Source organism: Passer domesticus, chromosome 4, assembly GCF_036417665.1.
Source record: "Passer domesticus isolate bPasDom1 chromosome 4, bPasDom1.hap1, whole genome shotgun sequence".
NCBI lineage: Eukaryota > Metazoa > Chordata > Aves > Passeriformes > Passeridae > Passer > Passer domesticus.
In genome coordinates, this window is record NC_087477.1 from 65,768,163 (window position 1) to 65,784,585 (window position 16,423).

General features: G+C 36.8%; 1 protein-coding gene across 3 annotated transcripts in view; it reads left to right on the top strand.

The window, feature by feature from the left end:
- SEL1L3 (SEL1L family member 3) overlaps positions 1 to 16,423 on the top strand; it is a 33,607-nt gene that overhangs the window by 15,170 nt on the left and 2,014 nt on the right. For all 3 annotated transcript variants that reach the window (XM_064418465.1, XM_064418467.1, XM_064418466.1), the window contains exons 11-23: positions 1,405 to 1,584; positions 2,707 to 2,826; positions 3,437 to 3,577; positions 4,656 to 4,718; positions 6,129 to 6,305; positions 7,816 to 7,943; positions 8,578 to 8,661; positions 10,878 to 10,968; positions 11,080 to 11,164; positions 12,880 to 12,989; positions 14,292 to 14,419; positions 16,130 to 16,232; positions 16,327 to 16,399. In XM_064418465.1, coding sequence (XP_064274535.1) covers positions 1,405 to 1,584; positions 2,707 to 2,826; positions 3,437 to 3,577; positions 4,656 to 4,718; positions 6,129 to 6,305; positions 7,816 to 7,943; positions 8,578 to 8,661; positions 10,878 to 10,968; positions 11,080 to 11,164; positions 12,880 to 12,989; positions 14,292 to 14,419; positions 16,130 to 16,232; positions 16,327 to 16,399 — 1,483 coding nt within the window. The remainder of the gene's footprint in view (positions 1 to 1,404; positions 1,585 to 2,706; positions 2,827 to 3,436; positions 3,578 to 4,655; positions 4,719 to 6,128; positions 6,306 to 7,815; positions 7,944 to 8,577; positions 8,662 to 10,877; positions 10,969 to 11,079; positions 11,165 to 12,879; positions 12,990 to 14,291; positions 14,420 to 16,129; positions 16,233 to 16,326; positions 16,400 to 16,423) is intronic.

Genomic DNA, 16,423 nt, shown 5'->3' on the forward strand with positions numbered 1-16,423 from the left:
GAAGGGATTCTCCAATAAAGCTACTAATAAATACCTTGATGGCAGTGATATCTTTATGAAGACCTGATGGTGGGAATCTTTATCCTGCTCAAGCAGAACAGGGACATTAGTGATACAGTGAAGATCTGAAAAAGGTGGTAAAGTGGACATCATGGAAAGTACTGCTTTTCCTGTGGAGCAAGGATGAGTAAGAGCCCTTGAGTCATCCACAGTCATTTGAAGACAGGTAGGAAAAAAGTCCCAGATCAGGCAAATCTACATTGGAAAGCTTGCTTAGTACAGTCAGGAAAGAAGTCTGATTTTAGAGTGTGCAAAAATGTGACACTGAGTATGTTATGGTCAAAAGAGCAAGGGTAAGCAATGTAGAACAGTTTTCTCTTGTGAAAAGTAACTGTGCTTCAACTGAGCAACTGCAGATTTTGAGAACTCCTGACGTCTTAGGCAGCTTGCAAATAACTGAAATGTTTCAATGTGTTCTAGGTCAATAATGGGAAGGTGTCTGTATGTCAGGGGAAGAAGGCAACACTAAAATTGCCAACAGATATTTAATTGTGGTATAATAGTAAAATACAAAACACTCATAAAGAATAGCAGATCTGTCTCTTGTGGTTAGAGGACACTAAATCAGAGTAACCTCTTACAGGCTAATCAGAGACAAAGCATACCTGCAATTCTTCAAAAACAAGAAACCTTAGACAGGAACCTTTTTTATACCCTAATTATAGAGTACACCATGCTTATTATGGAGGCTAAGTCATTTCATCATTGGATCTGCTTCAGGTAGTGTAGGAAACAATCTAATATCCAGCACAGATGGGACACCACTGGTTTTCTTACTGTGCAGGTGAAAAATAATAGTAGTGCTGAATTTTTTTTTTGCAAATGTGTGTTGCATAGACCAATTAACCTGTATCTCAAGGGAGATTTGTGCTGAAACCTTATCAGCCATAGATTCCATCATACTAGTCCTGCCAGATCCCTAGGGTAAGATTCTCAAATGCTGTTTGTTAGCTTCCATATGTTTCCACAGAATTCAGTGTGAAAACTCCAGCTGGCATCACTGGGACTAGTTAAGGCACTGCTGAGTATAAGAAGTGTCAGAGTATAAACAACACTGTAGTAAAATGACATTAAAAAACTGCTGCACATTTAGTGATGACAGAATAAATGCAATACTTGAAAATATTTAGAGCCTAGTTTTTCTCTCCAGTGTCTCTGTGCAAACATAAGACACTTTGACTACTTTAGTGGCTGTGTTTGCTTCTGTAACTGTGTTTACATAATATAGCTAGTATATCAACTACCAGTATGAACATTCTGTTCCCTGTAAATTTCCTGGGAAGTGCTTAATTTATTAAATGTGCAGTGAATTCACTCTTGTTTATGTCTGTTGATTTTTGCCAGGGACTGCTGTATAGTTTGGTTGGTGCTCAGGGGAACGAGAGACTTTCTGTGATGAATCTTGGCTATAAACATTACCAAGGGATTAATAACTATCCACTTGATTTGGAGCTGTCATATGCTTATTACAGCAATATTGCAATAAAAACATCCCTGGATCAACACAATATAAAAGGGGAACAGGTAAAAGAATTATAAGTGATTTTTTTTTTCTGTGCAAGTTATTTTTCATATTATGTAGCCAGAAGATTTTGGTCTTGATTTACAAATGTTGGCTCATCTGATTTGTGTCCCTTCCCATGGCAGGGCCGTTCGACTAAATGGTCTTTAAAAGTCCCTTCCAGCCTAAATCATTCTATGATCCAGTGATTGTTACAAAATCCCCCAAATTATATGTAGGTATCATTACTGTGTTTCTTAGGAAGGGCGAATCAAAATCAATATCAGGCTCAAATCCTCAGAATTGTCCACAAGCCTGTTTTTTATTAAAGTCCAAGCCGTATTCTTGGCTCCCAAATCCTCCCTCAGATTTTTATTGATATAATTGGATGTGTTTATTAAGCAACTGATCTGCTGTTTCAATAGACAGACATCATGAAGTTCCTGCAAAAGATGAATTATCCTCTCCATACTTTAACCTTTTCTATAATCAAATGTAAGGACTTGGTCGTTAAATAGTTATCTGATAAAGTTACAATAAAATAATTTTAGAATAGGCTGCTAACAGGACATAAGACAACTTCACTTGTAAAGAATAGTCAAGGTAGGCTGGTGCTAGAATTCTGGCTTATCAGAAAGCATGATTATTGTACAAAACCAGAGAGGTTCTAATTGCTGAAGAACTAAAAGCTGGCAGACCTACCTAGATAAGAGTGCTGTGGTCATTACCAAGCTTTCTGCCAGTCTTTTTTTAATCTTTTGAAAGTGATTTCTATAGAAATATTAAAGCCTTAATAGAAGGACTTAAATACACTTCTTTGTCATTTTTAAGTGCATTTAAAACCAAAATGTGGTTTGGGGTTTTTTTTTTAGTTGTTGGTGTCTTGGCGTATCTTTTCGCTGTAGAATCGACTTACTTTTGAAACAAAGCAGTGAATGTTTTAAATGTTTTTTTACCGTGGACGTCAGAATTGTTCTTAATGGACTGGCCAACAGAGGAGTGATGAGAATTTTAAAATCCAGAACTGATCATGAATTTTTAGGATTAAGCAGCAAATGGACAACTTTTCATTTTGGTAGCAGATGTAGAAATTCATTGTGATATTCACATGGAAGTTAATTTTTTTCTGTTCACTTACTCTTCAGGCATTTGTTGAAACTATAAGACTGATGGATGATGAACTGCTAAAATCTCAAACAAAAGAAAATGGTGATGTCTTTATGTGGTTAAAACATGAAGCAACAAGAGGAAATGCAGCTGCACAGGTATAAAGCAATACATTTCCCCATTCTTGGTTTTAAATATACTCAGGAATGTACATCTATAGACCACGTAGGAAAGTTGCAGAGGAGAGCAGACAGATTTCTCTCCTTCCACTCAGAATTGCTTCTTTTTTTCCGAGCCTGGACTATTTCTGATGTTCCTGTTCAATAATATTCATGCAAAAGCCATAACAATGATACAAGGCAGAAAGGAAGAGTCTTCAAGTCTTGGCAGCCTTCTTCTCTGATCCTTTTCTATGGCTTTGTATTTGACACATTGCAATTACTGCTGCTGATCTGAGACCAGTAGCAGTATATTGTAATACTGAGCCATTTACATGCATCAAATCTGTCTGTCACTTATCTCTGCACTTAAATCAATCCAGACTCTATGATACTGACTGTAAAAATAAGCCTGCTGTAGAGTTAGTACATTCCACCACTGAAACACTCTCTGAATATTCCTGTTAACCACTTGTTTTCAAACTGTTGAGGGTGTATACTAGTTTATTCTCATATTTGAAATGCCTCTAAGCCTGCAAAAGTCTGTTCCTGCAATTTCAGTTTCAATACTAGCATTTATAGCATTACTATTTCAGTTATTTTCTTTTAGCAACGTTTGGCTCAGATGCTGTTTTGGGGCCAACAAGGAGTGGCAAAAAATCCTGAAGCTGCAATAGAATGGTATGCAAAGGGTGCAATAGAAACAGAAGATCCAGTGCTGATATATGATTATGCCATTGTGTTGTTTAAGGTAAGTCATAGTTCATGTTTTCACTTCAAAATAGTCGTTCCTTTAACATGAGGTTTTAAGTTATCTGCAGCGACATATGGTAAGAGTGTATGCAAGTGCTTCTAGATTTACTCTGAAAATCAGTCAGTAGGTATGAAGCTAATGTTGATTTTTACCAAAAAGAGGCACACAATTTTAAAAAGAGCAAGTTAAAAACAATCTTACTTTATTCCTATCCATATTCGGGATCAAAATACCACCCAAATTGAGGATCCTAATTTTTCGTAATGTCTTGTCACCTCAAGCATCCAACCAGCTAGTAGGCATAGGCTTTGGTGTAGAGGTATAGGTAGAAGTTTGATCCTTTCTTAGAATGCACTTTATTAGGTTGTTTTTTTAAATTGGAATTAAATTATCACTGAATGCATATAGTTTTCCGCTGCTAAAGCAGTAGGCAGAAGATGCTAAACTGAAGCATGACCTCACCCAAGTCAAATAAGGTGTGTCAGCTAAGTGATGTCACCAAAAGACATTCAAGCACTAAAGCTTAGGTGGTGAGGAACTGTTAGGTCTTCATCTCATTCCTTTGACAATGGAGGGTTTTTCTCTTGGAAAGGCTTGCTTAAGTTTTGCTTGTGGTAATTTTGAGCACACGTAATCTGTTTTACCTGGGTCTGGAATTATTTTATGTGGACATCATAAGCATGACATCTGTGTATTTCCTCTAGAGACACTCAAACACCTTTTCAGGAGAGCTGAGACCTCTTACTCACTGCCAAACTGCGCACAACCTATGCCCCTTTAAATGCTATTTATTCTTACTTAGTTGCTCAAACTTAAAGATCTGTGATATTATTTACCCATAAAAATCACTTGAATATACTGGTGAAATAATTGTTTCTAGACTGAATCACTGAGATTTTGTAAAGCTGTAAAGGAAGGATGAACACAAAGCTGCTTTTTTTTGGTAACTGTTTAAAGCTGAATGACACTTAGTAGGTAATGGTATCAATATTAAAAGGCATTTTGGATGTGCATAAGTGAATTTTTATCAGCCTGCATTTGTAAACAATTATTGTTTCGCATATCTGTTTCCTAGGGTCAAGGTGTGAAAAAGAATATAAAGCTTGCACTGGAATTGATGAAGAAAGCAGCAGCCAAGGTAAAATGCAATAAATATTTTATTAGAGTAGTTCTGTACTAGGTGCTAATAACTATGATTTATATAAAATGCCTCTTACCATAATTCTGTCATACTGCTTGCTTCTTCCAGTGTTATCACCATGAATGATGGAAGCCTTATTTGCCCAAGTTGGGAGACTAGACCACTCAAAATCAGCCAAAATTTCTGTGAAAGAAAAAAAAAATTTCTCTGCTTACATCTTTTGGAACTTGATGTTAGTTAAGTGATTTACAGACTGACTATTTGATCCAGGAGTATGTTTTTGCCTCATACTCCCAAGCATTAAGGGAGAAGACCTGGATGTCCCAAAGTCTCCTGATTTATTTCCATAGTAGGGAGAAACACTGAGCACCACTGAGCAGAGGAGCCTCACTCCATTTAATGATTTAGGACAGCCAGGTTACCCAGGCCGTGATCTGGTCCTTAGAATAAAAATGAAAGAGTGCCTAGACCTTGAATATATTCCTAGCTCTTAGAACCAGAATTAGTTAAATTACTGGCTTTGACAGTAGGACTTCACTGGTGATCACTATCAGAAAAGATTTTTGCCAATTCTGGGATTCCATTGGAGCAGGAGAGACTATCTGTTCTAGTGTTCTCCTGTTTGGGAAAGGCTTAAATAAACTGAGAGGCTTTTATGACGTGATCAAAATACCTTTGATTCAGGATCTGAGGAACAGCTTCCTGGAAGACTCCTAGAGACATCAATTTCCTTACTCTCCTTGTAGTCAAATACTTGGGTTCTTATGCTCTAATGCACATTTTCTATACAAAACCAACATTGTAATTATTGAAAAGTTTTAACAGCTTTTGCGTTTTAATGTTCAAGTTAGTAACACTGCTGGCATACTTACAGCCCCATATGATCCACTAGTTTATGCAAGGAAGTGGTGACTCATTGCAAAAACAATAAAAACTGTTTCAAGATTTTCTCTTGAGCCAAGATGCAAAGATGCAGCTATTGTAGCAATAGCAATATCTTAAGCTGATCTGTATGATGTTGGTGAAATGCGTTTTGAAAGTACCGTTATAAAGTTCTGTGTACATTGTTTTCTATTTATTCTCAAGGAAATGTTCTAGTTTAAAAGTGGGTTTTTTGATTGCTAATCCTGTCAACCAGTTTCTGGGAGTTCACAAGAACAAGTGTCCTGTTTAGCTTTGAAGAGGAGACAGGGGAAAAATAGTCACAGTTTGTTCTTGTCAACAAGTGAAAGTCACGGCTGAGACTCTGTAGAATAAGATGTCACTGGAGTCTTATTCCTCACTCTATATACAAGGCCACAGAGAAAAGTAGTGGGGCAAAAAAAGCTTTATAACTTTGTGACATATAAAAGTGACAAAAAGCAGAATCAAATGTGTGACCTGAGATTGCTCTTCTCCTTCCCTAAGGGCTTGCCCCAGGCAGTGAATGGATTAGGATGGTACTACCACAATTTTAAAAGAGACTACAGAAAAGCAGCCAAGCACTGGTTAATTGCTGAAGAATTGGGAAATCCAGATGCATCATACAACCTTGGTGTCCTATATTTAGATGGGATTTACCCCGGAGTACCTGGTAGAAATCAAGTGAGTAAATATTTAATGGTACTATTTCTTACATTAGGGCCCAATTTAGAAGTTTTTGCCTCATTCTTGAGAGGCTCTGTTCACCCTAAGTTAGAATTTGATACCTTTTATCATAAAGAAGGATTTTACTGGGGGATTTCAGTCAGATTGCTTAGGGAGAGAGATGTTGCTCAAATATCTCAGTCAAAATTATATGCATGTGTTTGTATTCTTTTAATTTAGAAACAAAACAGGTGCAGGTTTTACTCCTTCCAGTGACAGCAGCCAGGAAGGATAGTGTGTGCTCTCACATCATCTGACCTTTCAGGTTCTCAGTTTTGGATTGGAAAATTTTTAGGGAAGGGATTCCACAATAACTGAAAGAAGCACAACCTTCTCCCTGAACCCATGAACAGCTATGCTGTCTTCACACAGCTTCTGTGAGCCTCAGAACTGCAGTGAGAGGCCTCCAATCCAGACTTGGAAATGTAACTATTTGATACAGTCCTGGTAGACAGCAGTATTTTGTTTTTCTGTGACAGAACCCATTAACATATGTGCAAAATAAATTTTCCCCTAATAGGAATGGTCTAGTTTATTTATATTTCTTTTCATTAACTTGGAAGTGTATGAACAGCAGCAAAAATGTAGTGAGGTAGACTGTAATAAATGTCGTCAGCTAAAAAATGTTTCCAGTGTGGCCTTTGAGTTCTGAGATCTGGATATACTCCAGACAGTGAGCATTTCTGCTGTCAACAGCAGCAGTGCTCACCATCAAGTGCATCTGGCAAACACATTTTCCTTCCCCAGGGACCAAAAGACATTTCAGAGTGGACTGATTATAAGAGTACACCTAAAAGTGCCCAGGTTTCTTTATTCATCAAAGCCAATGGCAAGAAGGAGTGTGTAGTCTGTGCCCACTAACAGAAAGCATATATTGATGGTTTAAAATTTCCTGAAATAAATATTTTGGGTTGTATGCTGGGTTTGGTTTACTTTACCAATTACTGTTCCTGAGGGTAAAATGTGGAGTCACACAACCTTCCTACTTCTGTAGCTTTGGCCCTGCTTACTCCATCTGTGTTATCTTTTATAAACCAGTTTCAAAGATTTGAGCACTGTAGTTATGGTCTGCTAAACATACAGAGAATTGCTGCTGCTCCACAGCCTTCATTTGGCATCGCAAGTTCTGTTTTCCAGGATGCCTTAATAATCTTCCTACTAGTAAATAACTAATTCTTTGTCAGTGCATGCAAGACTTTTGTGTTAAGCGAGTGTTAGTTAAACATTTGGACACTTTTCTGTTTGATGTTCCATATATTACCTGAGTATATGTTCTTTAAAACTTTCTCTAGCCTAAACTATTAAAAATTTAGAATAATACATTTCATCTAAGTACTCTAACAGTAGTTATCTTACCCTCATTAGCCAGCTCCCTATTTTTGTTCTATTGATGAAAAGAGTCCTGAGAAAGAAATCTCAGTAAAGATTAATAATGAAGAGTGGCTAATTATGTCTTGTTTCTTCACAGACAGTTGCTGCACGCTATTTCTATAAAGCTGCCCAAGGAGGACATATAGAAGGGACTTTGCGATGCTCTCTGTATTACATCACAGGAAATATGGAAGATTTCCCTAGAGATCCAGAAAAAGCTGTAATGTAAGTAAGGAAACCATTTATAAAAGGAGAATATATTTCTGATATGATTATTTTGATTCTTAGTTGATTTTTAAGTCCATGGCTTAAATGCCTTGTACTTCACAGTGCTTACCTCTGTGGCAAAAGGTTCTTCTGCAGTAATATTTGATCTGCATGAGTATGTGTATTATTTAGATGACCAGTAGATTTTAAGAGATATTGAGTGCTTTTACTTCTTTTTTTTCAGAACAACTCAGAGAGATTGTATCGAACAACTCTGAAAGGTTTTATTTAACAAAGCCTCGCTATTTTTTTTATTTTCAAGAAATACTGGTGATGTGGTAGAATTGGCATTTTGCATCAAAAATAGGCGGATAATTATTGATAGCACCTATTAACTTACGCTTGTTTTCTTAAAAAATATTACTGAGAAAAAAACATAGGATGTCTCTAATACACTTACAGAGATGAATGGACTTCATGTTCTCAGTCAATTGTCACAGGATTGATGCAGTGACTACTGTTAAATCCCATAGTTTGTCTTACAGAAGTCAGATGGTGATCCCATATCCTTTTGTGTTCTTTGAGTCTATGTGAGTTGGGATAACATTACTGGAGCATGACCATTGCTTTTTTTGTTTGTTCTATTCCACAGCTGGGCAAAACACATTGCAGAGAAGAATGGCTACTTAGGTCATGTAATCAGAAAAGCTCTCAATGCTTATCTGGAGCTTTCATGGTATGTTTCTTCTGTTCGCTGTATTTTCTATTTTTCACTTACTTTACAGCAAGATAAAATAAATAATGGGCCATCACTGCAAAGGAAGAAAAAAGCAGTAGCACTACAAAAATCAGTTGCAAAACATCCATTGACATAAAGGGAAGGAGGAGTTGACCCAAAATGTAAGTCAACACTTCTGACAGAATCAAGTGAAAAAAGAAGGAGTTTGTAGTGTGAAATAATTCTATCAACTGTGGTTCTCATCCCATAATATTTGTGTAACATGCACTGGATTAACAAGAGGAACAACTTTCACTTTTACTATTCTCTCTGTTACAAATCTTATATTTTACCTTCTCTCTTATGTATATTTCTGTGTCATGAAAAGTCCAGCTGCTGGATTAGATTTGTTGGGTTTTCTGTGTATGGTTAGTATTGTCTTTTGTGTAAATACAATAGGGGCTGTAATATCCAGTGAGCCAGTCAAGGGGTTTCAAAATAGTGTCCAGGTTTATGCTCCATCCTAGCAGCCTCTGTAGGCATGAGCATCAGATATTGTGTGTGCAAACATCAGACTGTCATATGTGATTAAAACAATGGCTCATTTAGTCCTGCAGCTTCCCCCTGTAAGTACTGAATTAGTGCTGTAGGCTAGGGAGATCTACAAGAAACTGCCAGTGGGCTGTTCTGGAGAACCCATTCCTAGAAAAAGTGTCTTTTCACTCAGTCCATCATAGACATTTCTTCTTAGACTTGAACCCACTTCTGAACATTGAAAAACTGTTGATATTTTCGTAGTGTGTTCTGTTATGCAAGCCTGTGACTCTGCCCAGCTCACTTTGCAGTCCACAAGGAGATAACAGGTAGAGCATAAAGATCCCAGAAGGTCTGGGCTCAGCAGCTAGGAGGGAAAAATCTCCTGGAGTCCTACTTGAGATGCCAGGGTATAAATCATTGTCCTGCCAATCCATCCAAGTAATATATGTTCTTCAGCCATTGTTTGCAGACACATGTTTTGCACATGTGTGTCATGGTAGTTTGATCTTCAAAGACTGATTCAAAGGCCATGAATGTAATTTCTTCTCTTAGTTGCCCTTTGAGACTTAAGGATCAACCAATTTCCTAGTTTTTCCTTAAATTCCTTCTGTAGTCCCAGGTCTCTCTTGTGCTAGATGTTTTTACAGGACAAGTACAAGGAATAATTTGTAATCATGCAGAAATAGCTGGATAACAGGAGGTTACACCTGCTAGTTCTGTAAGTCAACTGCTTTCACAATTTGATTTGAAGTTGCTTTGCATAAGCAGCTACTTCTGAAGTCAAATGTCTATTTGACCATAGCTTACAGTTAAACAAGCCATTTAACCCTGGAACTTGCCACGGTTTTACCTTTGTGTTTTGGAGAAAATCATTGGCAGCACTACTCTTTAATAGGAAACTTCAGAAGGAAAAAAGTACACCAAGTGGGTTTTTTTATTGTTTTGGGATTTTAAAACTACAGACATGATTTTAAAGACTTCCTCTAAATTTTAAATGCATAGTCTTCATAATATGGAGTAGATGAGTGGCAGAGAATATGAAAGATGCTCTCATCTAGTGTCAGAATACTGAATTGCTATACTGCAAATGCAATATTAAATTTTACTGCTTGCTTTACAGTCAGTGAGATGCATAAAGTCTTTAGAGGCACAGAGGCTGTTTTTCTATTCATACATTCAAATGTAAGGAGAGACAAATCCTTTTTCAAAAAGCTCTGTCTAAAAAGACAAGAAAAAACCAAGTCATGCAAATGAAAGGTAAAGCGTGCCAAAGAAGTACTCAGGAGAATGTTAGACATATATATATACACAGCTAAATGAATTACAGATCTTTTTTTAAGTAGAGTCTTTTAAGAATGTTTTATCTGAAACATTTAAATAGAGAATTTGGCTTAGTATCAATTCTTTTTTCCCATCAGTCTGGCACTTAGAGTATGCACACTGGAGCCAATAGCTTTAATGCAAGAGGAAAAGGGCTGCAAATTCTTGAGATCCAGCATGGCTGGTTACACCAAGCATTGCCTGTATATGTCGCTGTTGCATGGGTTTCCCAGTCTCTTGCTCTTAAACTTTGTACCAAAATGTTGCTTGTAGGAAATTTTATACATTTGTTTAGTGCTTTTGGGGTTTCTTAACTGTAGGTAAAATACATGTTATTTTTGTAAGGTTTTTCATTAATTTATTTTATCTAACATTAGGCATGAAGCTCTGCTGCATTACATTTTAGCAGCTGAAACTGGGATTGAAGTGTCACAGTCAAATTTAGCACACATCTGTGAAGAAAGACCAGTGAGTAAATGAATTCACAACTCATTATCCTGAAAGGACACTTTGTTAATGATAATGTGTGCCATTAGTCTCTTACCTGGGATATGAATGAATCAATTATTTTCTTTATAGGACCTAGCAAGAAAATACCTAGCAACTGATTGTGTCTGGAGATACTACAATTTCTCAGTTTCTCAAGTCAATGCTCCATCATTTGGTATGTAAAAGGAATTCTTTCTAAATTTTAATGTTAATTTTTTTTTCAATTTCAAGGACTGCGTTTGTCACAACTTCTATGTGAGTAAACAGGTTGAGGGAGGTAAGATTAATTCCTGCTAACCATACATTTGCTTTTTCGTGTTTTGATAGGAATATCAGGATAATTAAAGGTAATTAAAGTGTTTTATTTCAGTACAGGTTTTCTGAAAATTTCATTTTTGTTGCATTAAATGGGTAAAATTTTAATAAAATAAAAAAGCTAAGCCCTGAGGAAGGACTAGATATTTAGGAGTCTGAGCAGTTGACTCAAAGTTTAAGAAAAAAAAGCAGTAGACTTTAGGAGCTCATGCTGTTTGGTTTATCAAAGGGAAAATCCAAAAGCAAATATACTTCCCTATCATAATTGAGTCATGAGAAACTAATAAAGGCTAAGGGATTCCTTATCTAATTGATTATTAGTTTTCCTCTTAGGGTACAGAGTTTATCAACATTGGTAGAGCTTACCTTGGAGAGCTAAAGGATTCTCTAAGGTCTTTTTGCAAATAAGTTACATTCCTCAGGCCTTAAATTGTACTACACCTAGGGCTTCTATAGCTGAGTCATTTTGGTACCTCTGAAAGCTTTACTGAATATTTAAAAATATTGATCTGATTGTCTCACAGGAGCACTTTAGTGATTTGTAACAAGCATGTGGAAAAGTGGAGTGTAAAAATATTTCATGCTATTCATTTAAATACACAGTGTGGAATTTAAAAGTGTGGAAACTGAATACCACGTGGATATAGCCTGAAGACAGAGGAGCTGACACTCTTAGCTTTCCTGAGGAGTTTGTAGACACCTCAGCAAGGTGTAGTTTGGTTGACCCTTTGGTAGATACATTGGTACAAGCTCACATTAGAAAAACTTCTGAAAGTCAGACTCGTAGGATGGAACTGTCATTCCATTTCAGTCTGCTGTAAAAATAAGTGGAATTTCTTGGTAGGGTGTAGACATACAAGCCAAAGTGTAGAAGAGTTTCAAACTATTTGAGGAAAGCTTAGGTCAGGCAAGTGTAGACACAGTCATAGGAGTTTTTAAATTCAGTAGCACAGATCACTGTGCTTGCTCCTGTCTGGGTCAGTGCCCTGTCTTTTGATGCTTTTCATTATGGTGCAATGTCACAGAAAGATGTTTGTAAAATATTTGCTAGGCATTGCTCCCTGCTAGACCAGGACAATTGTATCCCTACTGTTGTCCTGGGTTGAATTGAATTTGAAACTAATAAAATTATCAGCAGCAACATTCTCTAACTTCTGGGAAGGGTTCAGCCACCATAGTGTCAGGTACAGAGCAAACACACAGATGACATGGTTTTAAGATTCATCAATCTAGTAGGGCTAATCTGACTAAATGAGGCTTCAGGTTGTCCAAAGACAGATTCAGCAAGTGAAGAAGGAATGAAATATAAAGAATCTCAAGCCTCAGATTTTGTAAAAGCAATGTCATTCACTAAAGTCATTAAAGAGAAACAATGAGAGATTTCATCCAGGATAATTATTGTCAGTGGGAGGGTGATATAAAGTAGCCACAGATACAACCAAAGAGAAACAGTGCATTTGTTTTTTAGTGTTGTGCTTTAAACAGAATTACTGTTAATTTCTCCATCACATTAATAGTTGGATAATTCTATTGCTACAAATAGTCTAAATGATCTTCTGCTGGTTTCTTCTACAGCTTATTTGAAGATGGGAGATTTCTACTACTATGGCTACCAGAACCAGTCTAAAGACCTGGAGCTGTCCATGAGGATGTACGCCCAGGCTGCCCTGGAGGGTGATTCACAGGTGGGTCTGCAGTCATGGCAAAACAGCGGAGTGCAGAACAATCAGAGAATTTAGCTGGGACTGGTTCTTCTGCTTGGCCTCATCTGCACCAAAGAAACCTGCTAGAATAAGTTACAATTATTTCAAAATACCTTGTGAGTCAGTAGTTGCTGTTTCATAATAGAAGATAAACTTAGCATAGATTAATGGTCTTAGAATTAGGCTGCTTTGTAAGCTAAAGGTAAAGGGCCTAATTTGGTGCTACCTTACCTTGACGCAATTGACTTAGTTGTGACCTCAGTACTTTTGCTATTGCAAGAGGAAGAATTAATAGACTGCTGGGTTGTATTCCAGTCCTATCCTCTGCCATTTTATGATAAAAAAAAGAAGACTGGCCCATTTCCCTTGGTATATTATACCAAATGAATCCCAGGGTGAATTTTGTTCACTAATGAAGGTTTCATCTTAAAATGCTTTATAATTAAAGAATACACCATGTCACATTACCAAAGACATGCAGTGTTTCACAACTGAATTTCCTGTTCTCAGGCCCTCCTGAAGTGTCCTGGGTGCAATATTGTGTTCTCCCTGTCCCTATGGCAATATCCCCAGATGGTGTCTTGTATGTGAACTTATCAATGGTAGCATGGGTGGGTTTTGGTTTGAGGTTATTGGGACAAAACATTACTGCTAAACTAGCAAAGGAAAGAAGAGCTGCATAAATAGTTACTTTAAAGTATGAAAGTCAAAGTGATGGGGAATCCTGTAAAATGTCTCGTGTGTGTTCATCTTCATGACTCTGAAGAGACAGAGGATTGCCTAAGACTTGTCCAAATAAGCAAAACCATAAGATTAAGGACTTAAATTGTCTGGAGGAAATTTCTGCTCTCAATTTCACTCTTCAGATTCTGTTGATCTGTGGAGCTATGTGAAGGGGATTTGAACAGTAACAGAATAGGAATCCGGTTCTGCTTTCACTCTGTATTTCCCTAGGAGAAAAAATAGCAGTTTGATATGGTGACTGGACTTAAAGAGCAATTCAAAATAAGAAAGAAGCCATCTGGAAAAAAATATGAGCTAAGAAAACAGTGTCACAACATCTGAAAGCTTCTTTTGCATTTTCAGTATTTACCTGAGTATATGATTAGGAGAAAAGGCTCTCATAATTATTCAGTGAATATCACATTATACTAAACAAATTGAGGGAAGACAGTTATAATTATTTATATTATTATTTATATAATTATTTAGATACTTGGTGCTTAAATACAGATATGAAAATTTAATGTTTAAAAAATATGCTTTTTTTTTTTTTACACTTAGGGTTTCTTCAATTTGGCCCTTGTCATGGAAGAGGGCAACTCCATACCTTCCTACATTCTGGATCACTTGGAAATTGATCAAGCATTGCATTCTAGTAATACATCACTTCTTCAGGAGCTTTATTACAGGTGAGTCTTTTTCACCCTTAATCAGCATCTTCTGGTTTTCCACGTGAGTAACATTTACTGGAGGACAGCAACTCCTGTAGTTATCAACTTTGTTCACTTTTGTGATTTAAGGCATGTTAAGGTCAACATACTTGAAATTCTTCAATTCCCTAAATATATTTCAGTTTATGTCTGATTATATGTGGTTACCTGAAATAGCAGGAACTGGATTCAGTAATCCAGGAGGTCTTTTCCAGTTTAATATATTTAAGTTCCTTAGTTAGGCACTGGTGATTTGTATGCAGTCCAAACCAATAGTTCAATTCTAAATGCTGCATAATTTAATACAGAACTTGAAAATGTGTAACTGGGATAATAGCAATCCTCCCTATTGATTCTACAAATATGTCCAGGCTGGCACAGATATTGTGGCACAGAATATTAGGTATCTGAGAATGTTACAGGTCTGCTGCCTGAATGACCTGTGCCAGCAGTATTCATGGACAAACCACCTAGTGTCCTCTGGTTCCAGTACAGAACTTGGGTTTCCTTTACCCAGGTAAAGCAACAGGTGTTGGAAGGCACAGTGGGAATGTGAAGCTTATACAATATTTGGTGAATTTCAGATATTTCAAGAAGCAGGAGCTAATGGTCAATACATGAGGCTGTGAATGATGAGTGTGTGGTTTATCATCTGTTTTTCTACTGAGTGAACCCCAAAAGGTGGAGATGACACCAACATTGAAACCTCATTTGTCTCTTCACAAATGAAGAGAACACAACAATCTGCTGAAATTGTTCTTCAGTGTACTTAGACTGAACTTGTACCCTAAATTATTTCCAATGCATATGAAACTGCTAGTCAGATACACAGGGGTTCTGGACCATCTGGGATTGTAAGCTTGAGTCTGAATTTTGTCTTCATTTGGGCTGAATCCACCTGTTTTGCTGTGAGAGTAATTCCAGTGCTGAAGGGTTTTCTCATCATCATACAATTTTGCCCAAAAGGGCACATACTTTTCTATATTTATATATATGTATATATATACATACACACAGTCTGTGACTTTATAACTAAATTATATGTATATTTATAACAAAATTTATGTAGAAAAGGTATATATCTGTATATATACATCATCACTCCCTCCTTACCTTTGTAGAAAAGAATCAATTGAAGCTTAAAATAGATGCCTGTGATTTAGCTGTCTAAACTCCCGTAGTAGGCGAAGTCCTATTTGATAGAAGTAAGAAAGCTGCTCAGCTGACCCTGCAGGAGGTGGGTAGCTTGTGCTAGTCAGCTAAAACACTCTTCAAGCTCTGACTTCATTCTGTTATACACCATTGTCTCTAAAGGAGGTTTGGCACCAGTGTTCTATGTGGGCAACTAAATTTTGTACATCTAATTTTAAATCAAGTCCTTCTTCTGTTGACTCACATTAGTTAGAGCTTGAACTGTGACTGCTTTGAAAGTGTAGCCTGGATGCTTAGACCCATTGTTGACTAGTAAGAAAACAAAAAGACACACTTCTAGGATAAGGTATTCTTTGCTTAATAAGTTTAAGCTGGTATTTTTCTGAATTTTTACTTCACCATCTGTGAGATAGTGATGATATATTTGTTTGTTTGTCTGGATTACTGGTTCTGCAAACCCGTTTGAGATTCCCAGATGATTGATGCCACAAAATTGTGGAGGAGGACTAATTAGTTGTTCTTATCTTCTTGTTGTAGGTGCTGGAATAATAGTAACCAAGAATCAATTAGTCCATGTTCATTAGCATTGCTTTATTTTTACATGAGAGTTCTCTGGAACAATGTTTTACATTCTACTCTGGTATGTATTGCTCCTTTATTACATGCACAGTTCATTTGGAATTCTAGCTTGGCTTTGCACTGCTCTAACTATGTTTTTAAAATTACTGTCACAGATCTACTTCATGGGAACCTTTCTTTTATCGATTCTTGTTGCATTTGCAGTGCAGTCTTTTCAGTCTTTATCTGGTAAGTATGTGTCATAGTAAAACT